The 9,816-nt window shown below is 56.1% G+C and overlaps 1 protein-coding gene across 12 annotated transcripts; it reads right to left on the bottom strand.

The window, feature by feature from the left end:
* Positions 1 to 1,400: 1,400 nt before the first annotated feature.
* ENTREP3 (endosomal transmembrane epsin interactor 3) lies at positions 1,401 to 9,491 on the bottom strand. 12 transcript variants are annotated; one of them, XM_073993982.1, is made up of 12 exons: positions 8,692 to 9,491; positions 8,424 to 8,559; positions 8,108 to 8,218; positions 7,883 to 8,002; positions 7,649 to 7,756; positions 5,820 to 5,995; positions 5,590 to 5,689; positions 5,183 to 5,252; positions 4,369 to 4,914; positions 2,602 to 2,670; positions 2,246 to 2,499; positions 1,401 to 2,151 (listed from the first exon to the last, which is right to left on the bottom strand). In XM_073993982.1, the coding sequence occupies exons 3-12, from the start codon at positions 8,180 to 8,182 to the stop codon at positions 1,978 to 1,980; spliced, it is 1,692 nt and encodes a 563-aa protein (XP_073850083.1). In that variant the 5' UTR covers positions 8,183 to 8,218; positions 8,424 to 8,559; positions 8,692 to 9,491; the 3' UTR covers positions 1,401 to 1,977. The 12 variants fall into 12 exon arrangements, with proteins under 12 accessions (XP_073850083.1, XP_073850086.1, XP_045217626.2 ...); XM_073993985.1 differs by having other exon boundaries at positions 5,820 to 5,992; XM_045361691.2 differs by having other exon boundaries at positions 8,424 to 8,480.
* Between the last annotated feature and the right edge of the window lie 325 nt (positions 9,492 to 9,816).

The raw sequence follows: 9,816 nt of genomic DNA, 5'->3' as shown, positions 1-9,816 counted from the left end.
AAACCTGACATTAGATGACAGCACCAGATATAGGGGCCAAAGGTTTCGTGCTTGGAAAACAGCAGGTGCAAACATCCTTGTGCTGTGAGGAAATTTGGCTGGAATAGAAAGTGGACCAGACTGTAGCTGACCGTAGTCTCTGGGAGTTTGGAGATGATTCTAAATACAATGGGAAGCCATTAAATTGAGGCTGAGCCTTGATATGACATGCTTTATCATCATTTTGCTGAGTGGAGAATGGATTGCTGGGAAAAGTGAAAGACTGATTCAGAGGTTGTGGAGAGGGGGTGGCTGGAGCTAGGTAGCTGGGGAGGTGGTGGGACATGGATGAATTCAGGATAGGACTGGTTGTGTTGGATATGGGAAAATAAGTCACCATGGTTCCTGAGCTTTTGGAATGTGCAAGTGGGTAATGGAGGTACCATTGAGATGGGAACAGTGGAAAAATAACAGATGCTGGGGTGGAATCAAGAGTTCAGTTGTGGCCATGTTGAATCTGAAATGCCCATTAGACATCCAAGCAGATATGCTGAGTTGGATGGTGCTCATGAGAGGTCAAGGCTGGAGTTATGCATTAACACATAGAAAGATGGTATTTAAAGCCATGGACCTTAATAGTAGGACCACCTACAGAAAGAGTGGAGGTAGGAAAGAGGGCTTAGGTGAGGGCCCTGGGGCCCTCCTATGTTAACCAGCTCAGCAGGAGAAAGTATAAAAGCCAGTATTTTGCTTTTCAAAGGGACAAATCCAAGAAGATGCTGATTATGGGTATTAATTGCTGCCTCGAGGTCAAGTGAGATGCAGGCAGAGAAATGGTCACTGGGTCTGACACCACTTTGGTCACTGGAAAGTTTGGTCAGAGCAGTGGCTGGGGAAAGATAGGGGAAGGAGTCTCATGGGGGTGGGTGAGGAGAGAATGGATGTTTAAGAGTGGAGGGAAGAAAAGGAAAACCTATTGCTGTTAAAAGGAGCAGAGTTACAATTAGTGGTTGGAAAGAGTGTCTTGAAAGTTTCTTTTTTCTTTTCTTTTCTTTTTTTTTTTTTTTGAGACATGGTCTTGCTCTGTTGCCCAGGCTGTAGTGCAGTGGCTCAATCACAGCTTACTGCAGCCTGGACTTCCCAAGTTCAAGTGATCCTCTCACCTCAGCCTCCCGAGTAGTTGGGACTACAGGCATGTCCCACCATGCCTGGCTAATTTTTTCTGTTTTGTGTAGAGACGGAGACTCACTATGTTGCCCAGGCTGGTCTTGAATTCCTAGGCTCAAGTGATCCTCTTGCCTCGGCCTCCCAAAGTGCTGGGATTATAGGCATGAGCCACCATACCGAGCCCTGAAAGAGTTTTCTTAAATATGAGAGACACTAGAACAAATTTCACTGGTGATAAACAATGATCAAGAAAAGAAGGGGAAAATTGAAATTTATTGAAGGCTCACATACTGTTCAGAGCTTTACAAACATTCTACCTTCACAATCTTTAATGGATCAGGAAATTGGGGTTACATAGCTTGCCCAAGGTCATGCAGCTAGAGGTGGCAGAGCTGAGAGGCCACCTAGATTTTTTGGACTCTTTGTGCCTGCCTTACCACCCCATTGCATAGGCACACGTCCCCCTGTACTTAAACACCTGGGCCATGCCTTTGTCCTGACCATAGTGCCCTTGCAAATGAGAAAGAGCCACTCTCATGCTGGGGGAACAAGAATTTGTTTTCCTCCTCCAGTGCTATAAGCAGGGGCATCTCCCCCACAGCCTAAATACCCATGCAGCACAGGACAAAAGCTCTCCCAGTCCAGAGCAGCAGAGGCAAGCAGCAAGAGACCCCAGAGGTAGGAGGGAAAGGGACACTTTGGGAGGTATACAGCAGGTTTCTTTTTGTGCCAGCCAGTGCAAGAGGATGCTGGGGGCTGCTGGTCCCAACCAGCTGGTGCCTGTGGCCCCAGCATTCATCTGGATGTGTTCAGTGTGACAAGAAGCCCAGGTCAGAGCCCAGTCTCCCGGCTGCCCCCGTTGAGGCTGAGGCTGTGGGGGCGGGTACCACGCTCCAGCCTGCGGCCAGACAGGAGACGCCGCAGGGAAGAGCCAGAGCTCAGATCTCCGCAGCTGCGAAGGTGGAGGCTCTCTCGGCCAGGCCGGCCCCACAGGCTCCGGGGCATCTGGACAGGGACACGAGAAAGGGCATCATCAGTAAGGCCCAACCTGAAGCTCCGTGCTTTCCCAAACATCTTTCCTGGCTCCCCGAATTCCCACCTGCTTATGTCCATGAGCTCCAGTCCCACTGGGGTCTGGGGCTTTCCTGGATATCTGGAGGAAACGAGTGACCAGGCCCTGACCTGGCCAGCTGCCCTTTAGGTCCCCCAGGGAGTGGGCAGGTGCAGGGCCTGAGGGCAGGGGAACTTTTTGGAAGGTGGGCACAGGGCGCCGTTTCTCAGCTGACCGGGCACGTAGCAACTTGGGGGAAGGGCAGCGGGCTAGGCGGAAGAGGCAGGCTTCAGAGCAGAGCCCTGCAGAGAAACAGAGATAAGAGAATGGTATTGTGGGGTGGAGAGAGGGCTGGGCAGCCATGCCCAATCCCCCACCCCTGGGGTAAAAACCACATGGCTGACCTGTATCTGCAGAGGAAACAGAAGCAGCTTCTTCCTCAAGCACTTTGGTATAAAGGTCCCTGAAGTCAGCTGAGGAGAAGAAAGGGAGACAGGAAGTGAGTGGGAGTGTTCTGTGGACACACCCACCCTCCTGTGGGAACTCAAACCCAGAGGAGCTTTCACAGCTCCCGTGCTCCATCCTCAATCAAAGGGCCAGCATCTCTGTCCATACGAGCCAGCACCTAGATGGTACGATCCACAACAACAGGGACTGCAGTGGTGGTGTTCAGCACCTGGCGCGCAGTACTGAGCGTACCCCAGTACTATCTCCTTTCTTACTGTTTTTGAGATGGAGTCTCACTGTTGCCCAGGCCAGAGTGCAGTGGCGCAATCTTGGCTCACTGCACCCTCCGCCTCCCAGGTTCAGGCGATTCTCCTGCCTCAGCCTCCCTAGTAGCTGGGATTAGGCGTCCACCACCAAGCCCGGCTAATTTTTGAATTTTTAGTAGAGATGGGGGTTTCGCTATGTTGGCCAGATTGGTCTCGAACTCCTGACCTCAGGTGATCCACCTGCCTTGGCCTCTCAAAGTGCTGGAATTACAGGTGTGAACAGCCAGGCCTGGCCACTATCTCCTTTCTCAGCATCTTTGAGTATGATGCCTATGGCTGAAGTACTACTATTATACATGTTTTTTGTTTGTTTGTTTGAGATGGAGTGTGTCTCTGTCACCCAGGCTGGAGTGCAGTGGCATGATCTTGGCTCATTGCAACCTCCACCTTCCAGGTTCAAGCGATTCTCCTGCCTTAGCCTGTCTTAGTAGCTGGGATTATAGGTGTGCTCCACCACACCCGGCTAATTTTTGTATTTTTAGTAGAGATAGGGTTTCACCATGTTAGCCAGGCTGGTCTGGAACTCCGGACCTCAGGTGATCCACCCACCTCAGCTTCCCACAGTGCTGGGATTACAGGTGTGAGCCACTGTGCCCAGCCTGAAGTACTATTATTATACATGTTTTACAAGTGGGGGCTGAAGCTTGGGGAGGACAGATAAGTGGACCAAGCTGAGAGCTGTGGAACTGGTTTCAAAAAACAAATCCTGGCCGGGCGCGGTGGCTCAAGCCTGTAATCCCAGCACTTTGGGAGGCCGAGATGGGCGGATCACGAGGTCAGGAGATCGAGAGACGATCCCGGCTAACACGGTGAAACCCCGTCTCTACTAAAAAAAATACAAAAAAATAGCCGGGCGAGGTGGCGAGTGCCTGTAGTCCCAGCTACTCGGGAGGCTGAGGCAGGAGAATGGCGTAAACCCGGGAGGCGGAGCTTGCAGTGAGCTGAGATCCGGCCACTGCACTCCAGCCTGGGTGACAGAGCAAGACTCCGTCTCAAAAAAAAAAAAAACAAATCCTTTTGGGAGGCTGAGGTGGGTGGATCACTTGAGGCCAGGAGTTCAAGACCAGCCTGGCCAAAACGGTGAAACCCTGTCTCTACTAAAAAATACAAAAATTAGCCAGTCGTGGTGGCGCACGCCTGTAGTCCCAGCTACTCGAGAGGCTGAGGCAGGAGAGTCACTTGAACCCGGGAAACACGGTTGCAGTGAGCCGAGATCATGCTATGGATGTTCTGTCCCTAGCAGGTGAGTACCCGAGAAGTGTCTACCAGAGGAGTGAACTCGCCCTTTCTTCCTCCTCAGGGACCTCAACAGTGCCCCAATCCTGGTGGGCATCACTGGCCACCTAACTCCCAGTGCCTACCATCTCCTGAGCCTGGGCAGTGGGGGAGGGGGCTCACCAGTGTCATTGGAGGTGGTGATGCCTGGGTCGCTGTGGGACCGAGGCAGCAGCAGCGGTGGTGGGGATGCCGGATGAGGAGGCCGGTGCCCCGGGGGGGTGAGGGAACCTGAGCTATCGCTAAAGCGACGAGTAGGGGCTCGGGTGGGCGGAGCTGCGGCTGGGCGGCCCCCTCCCCGGGGGACCCGCCGCCTCAGCTCGGGGAAGCAGGGTCCCACCCAGGGCGGCCAGCCCTCCAACCGGTGGCAGCTGCGGGCAGCTGTGGGGGCACCCAGTGGGGGTGGAGCTTCAGGGGCAGAGCAGGAATAGGAGCGGGCGGCCCGTGGGGGGCGCCGTGGCAGGGGGCTTTCCTCGAAGGGGCCCCGCAGGCCACAGTCCAGGCTGAGGCAGTAGCCGGCACGGCTGCGCTGGATGGAGCGGAAGAGCACGTAGTCCACGGAGCGCACGGAGCCCTGCAGCTCCAGCAGGCACGAGTCCTCCGACGGGCTAGAGCCCCCAGGGAGGTCACCAATGGCTGACAGCACCAGAGACCCGCTGTCCATGGACACTGTGGGCGGCAGGGGGCGCTGTGTAGCACCAGCCTGGCTGGGCCCTGCCCAGGCAGTTGCTGTTTTCCCAAGCCCAGCCTCTAGGGGCCACTGTGCCTCCAGCTTTATCTCACGGGAGACAAATAAGTCCAGGGTTCCAAGTTGCCACAGCCCTCCTCTGTCCCCAAACCACCAACTCCGCCTTGTTTTCCCCTTCTATTGTCCCTACCCACCCCAGCTATCCCTGGCAGCACTACCCTTGTCCACCCCTCCTTACGCCCTGCTCACCGTCTACAATGGAGGCCACTCGCTCACAGATGCAGGAGCCATCGTGAAGCTGAGGGTCAAAGAGAGTGGCCTGCAGAAGACACAGGATCAAGGGTTCAACCCTACACACTGAACACCCCCACGTGCTAGACAGAGCTCTGGAAACTCAGGTTCCAGACTAGCTTTGTCACTTTGTATAAGTCATTTAATTGTGCAGCCTCAGTTTCCGCGTCTGTATGGCAGAAATGATAGCTTCTAACCCACCCACCTCACCAGGCTCTAGGGAAGATCAAAGGCGACAGTGGGCATGCTGGTGCTGTAAAGACCTTGACCACTGTTACTATCTGTATCCAGAGGCTACAGCCTGTTCAGCTTTCCAGGCTAGACCCCAGCTCCCCAGCCCACCCCAAGCCGTGCTGTGCTCTCACCTGGCTGTCTCCTCGTAGTCCCATGACTGCCTCATAAGAAGGGGGGCAGTCGGTAGGGTACAAGGGCACTGGGCTGTCCATGGAGCCATTATACGTGATGCTGGCAGATGAGGAAGAGGGTCAATGTAGGAAAATAACTCCCACTCCACAAAGATCCCTCTCTCCAGCAATCCAGGCCCAGCCCCAGTCCCCTTCCTTAGCTCTCCCAGCAAGACCCCACCAGGCCTTACCTCTGTGCATCTGTTTCTGAGCTGCAAGTGTACTCTGGGGGATAGTAGGGTGGTGGAGGCACAGGCGGGACAAATTCCTCCAGGTCCAGCATGGTGTGTAGGAGAGGGGCTGGGGGCGGAGACGTGCAGCCCAGAGGTCCCAGTGGGCCTGAGACTGACCGCTCAGGGGCCAGCTGCTGGGGAAGCAAGCAGGTCAGCAAGTCTGGATGCTAGGAATATAGCTCCTTCTAGGCCCCCAAACTCCTCTCTCATCTACATTATTTTTTCTGGCCCTATCCCCTGAGAGAAGCTCTAGTTCTGGCTCCTCCCTCACCCCAAATCAGCTCTCCTTAACCCCACACTCATCCTGTACCTCTAGCTCTGGCCTTGCCCACCCACAAATTCCTCTTCTTTATGGCCCCTCCTCCATCCAGAAGCTTCACCCACTGTGTCTTCACAAGAATGTCCACCCTTTAGCCTCACCTCCATCTAGGACCTTCTTTTTTTTATTTTTGAGACAGAGTCTGACTCTGTTGCTGGAGTGCAGTGGCATGATCTCAGCTCACTGCAACCCCTACCTCCCAGGCTCAAGCGATTCCTGTGCCTCAGCCTCCCGAGTAACTGGAATTATAAGGGTATGCAACCATGCCCAGCTAATTATTATTATTATTATTTTGAGACGAAGTTTCGCTCTTGTCGTCCAGGCTGGAGTACAATGGCTCGATCTCAGCTCACTGCAACCTCCACCTCCCAGGTTCAAGCAATTCTCCAGTCTCAGTCTTCCGAATAGCTGGGATTACAGGTGCCAGCCACCACGCCCAGCTCATTTTTGTATTTTTAGTAGAGACAAGGTTTCGCCATGTTGGCCAGGCTGGTGTTGAACTCCTGATATCTGGTGATCCTCCTGCCTTGGCCTCCCAAAGTGCTGGGATTACAGGCATGAGCCACCAAGTTCAGCCTAATTTTTTTTTTTTTGAGATGGAGTCTTGCTCTTGTCGCCCAAGTTGGAGTGCAGTGGCACCATCTCAGCTCACTCCAGCCTCTGCCTCCCAGGTTCAAGCATTTTCCTGCCTCAGTCTCCCAAGTAGCTGGGATTACAGGCACCTGCCAGCACACTTGGCTAATTTTTATATTTTGTTTGTTTGTTTTTTCAGACAGAGTCTCGCTCTGTCACCCAGGCTGGAGTGCAGTGGCACTATCTCAGCTTACTGCAAGCTCCGCCTCCCGTGTTCATGCCATTCTTCTGCCTCAGCCTCCCGAGTAGCTGGGACTACAGGTGTGTGCCACCATGCCTGGCTAATTTTTTGTGTTTTTAATAGAGACGGGGTTTCACCATGTTAGCCAAGATAGTCTCATTCTCCTGATCTCAGGTGATCCGCCTGCCTCAGCCTCCCAAAGTGCTGGGTTATAGGCGTGAGCCACCACGCCCGGCCCAATTTTTGTGTTTTTAATAGAGACAGGGTTTCGCCATGTTGCTCAGGCGGGTCTTGAACTCCTGGCCTCAGGTGATCTGCCTGCCTCGGCCTCTCAAAGTGCTGGGATTACAGGAATGAGCCACCGTGCCCAGCCTAGGACTTTCTTGACTCTACCCCACCATCCAGTCCCATTCTCTAAAGCCCCCTCTCCTGGTCCCAGATGGGCATCACATACTTAAGTCACTCCCTGCCATCTCCCCTTCTCATCCTCCCCATTAAACATCCATTCCTCCAATAGATGAGGATAATAGATAACCCATAGCCCCTGGTGCTCAAAAGCCAGATCTGTAGCCATTGTTCCCTCAGGCAAGTCTCAGCACACACACCCCTGCCCCTACCATACCTGCGTGGCCCTGGCCCCCGCTCCCCTCTCACCGTATGCACGAGGTCCAGGGAGAAGATTTGGATGCAGCAGACAATAGCAGAGAGGGTACAGATTATAGCGGCACAAATGGTGAGCCCACAGACGCTGAAGAGCAGGTTCTGGGGAAGGGAAAGGAGGAAAGGAATCAGGAGAGGGCTAAGTCCCATACATTATGGGCCTGTGAGTACCCCAGGAAGGGAGGCAAGAGTGAGAACCAGGAGGATGTTTGTGGGGTACAAGCTCACCTTGAGGGCCCCTCGGGCTTCATCACAGGTGGAGTTAGGGGCAACTTTCAGTTCCTGCCCCGACTCTGGACAGGGCCGGAGGAGGGGAACAGAGGGACAGCACACACAGACCTTTCCTTCCTGAGTGGAGCAGGGAGGGTGAGGCAGCCTGAGTCAGGACAAACTCAGGTGTCCTGCACACCTCCCCAGGCCAGTTCTTTCCAGCTCTCCCTCCTCAAATCTCACCAGAGAGCACTGTTGGAAGTCTCGGGCCAGTTGAGCATTCTTACAGGACAGTACAGAGCCAGCCATGCTAAGCATGACACAGAGCACCGAAAGCAAGGAGAAGAAGGAGATCTGGGGAAAACAGGGTACAGACTCAGGGCTGGGACCCTCATGACTACTACTCTGCCACGGACAGAGTCCCCCTCCTTCACAGACACTTCGTGCCCACCCAGCTGGCACCAATTGGGGAGCCAGTTCCCTTCTTGAGGGCATAAATGGGCTTCCCCTTGGGTGCTGGGCACCTGCCTCCCAGTGGGCACTGGACCCTGGCACCTACCACTAGAGTGAATGGCCGCTTCCAGGACACAATGCCAACCACCCCGGAGAACGCCAGCTGGGGACAGAGTGGGCACAGGCTCAGCCTGGCAGGGGAGGCTCCTGAGTGAGCCCCTCACCACAGGATGCACCCAGCCCTGTAAGGAGGCAGAGGACCAGGAGAGGGAGGAGAGGCGAGGATGTGGACTTGCAGCTGGTGTGGAGGGTGGGGCCCGAGGAGCCTCCCCCACCCAACAACTGTGCACCCAACAACTGTGCACCCAACTCACCGAGAACCCAGCCCAAGACGGGCAGGACCTCTTGATGCTCTCAGTGGTGGTGACGGAAGAGGCCACCATGCTGAAGGTGACCACCAGGATGCCCAGGAGCACCTGGACCAGCCCCAGCGTAAGCAGGGCCTGCAGCCAGGGTCGGTGGAGGCGGAGGTGGGTAAGGCCCCTGGTGCTGGGCCGGCTGGTCAGCGAGCGGCTGGAGTCACTAGGCGAGGGCATCATGCCTGCTGCCCGGTTGCCTGCGCCTCGCTCGGCCCTCCCTGGCACTTGGGAGCATCTCAGAGGTGCCCAAGGCCCCGTCCTTTCTCCTCTCCACCTCCCTCGCTCTACAGCCCACCCCCTGGCTGGGTCCCCTGGGGCATGGCCGAGGGACGCCAGCTGTGGGGGAAGCCAAGGGAGGGGCGTCACGGAGGGACCGCGGAGTGCTCCCTCCCCACCACGGGCACTGGACGGGCACCGTGCCCCGGGCGACGATGAGGACGCGGGGGCACCGGCTCATCGCATCTCCCTAGGAAACAGGGGCACCGAGAAGGGCCAGTCCAGGAGTGAGGAGGGGGCGGCGGCTCAGAGCCCAGGGAGGGATGGAGAGGGTAAAAGTGGGAAGGATGGAAAGAAGTCTAGAGAAGAGGGGAGGGGTCGGTGTGCCCTCAGGGTGTCCAGTGGGATCCGGGGCCGCCTGGTGGGGAGAGGCCGCGGCGCCGCTGTCTCCTGTGTCGCTTGTCCCGCTCGCCTCCCCACCACGCTCCGCTCCCTGAGCTCCGGCTGCCGCAGGTCGGGGACTAGAGGGGGATGGGAATGGGGATGGTGCGGGATGGAGGGGCGTGGCGGCGAGGGCCGGCGCGGTGCACCCCGGGAGTTGTAGTTCGGGACTGAGACCCTGTCAGGGGTTGGGGTTGGGGGGATCCCGCGGCAGGGCTAGGCAGTTGGATCTACCTCCACCGGTCGCTTCCTCTCTCTGGACCCTGGCTAGGCTGCTAATGATCCTTTGGGCGTCCACTTGAGCCCCACCCAGCTTTTCAGGCTCCAGGCCCGCGTATTCCTTGGCATTCCCGGCAGAGGCGGTGGCTCTTCCCCGTCATTAATGGAGAGGGGTGGGGAGCAGGGCTCCCTGGCGTCTCCCGG

This window comes from Macaca fascicularis, chromosome 1 (assembly GCF_037993035.2).
Source record: "Macaca fascicularis isolate 582-1 chromosome 1, T2T-MFA8v1.1".
NCBI lineage: Eukaryota > Metazoa > Chordata > Mammalia > Primates > Cercopithecidae > Macaca > Macaca fascicularis.
Note: the sequence above shows the minus strand (reverse complement) of the source record. Positions and strands in the feature narration are given on the sequence as shown.

What these genes read in the sequence shown, in the direction of transcription:
- ENTREP3 (XM_045361691.2), bottom strand. Translation starts at nt 8,916, where the DNA reads ATGATGCCCTCGCCTAGTGACTCCAGCCGCTCGCTGACCAGCCGGCCC. An exon ending in CCCTGGACCTCGTGCATACG is followed by an intron (nt 5,996 to 7,648) that starts GTGAGAGGGGAG and finishes TTGCTTCCCCAG; the next exon opens with CAGCTGGCCCCTGAGCGGTC. An exon ending in TCAGAAACAGATGCACAGAG is followed by an intron (nt 5,690 to 5,819) that starts GTAAGGCCTGGT and finishes CTCATCTGCCAG; the next exon opens with CATCACGTATAATGGCTCCA.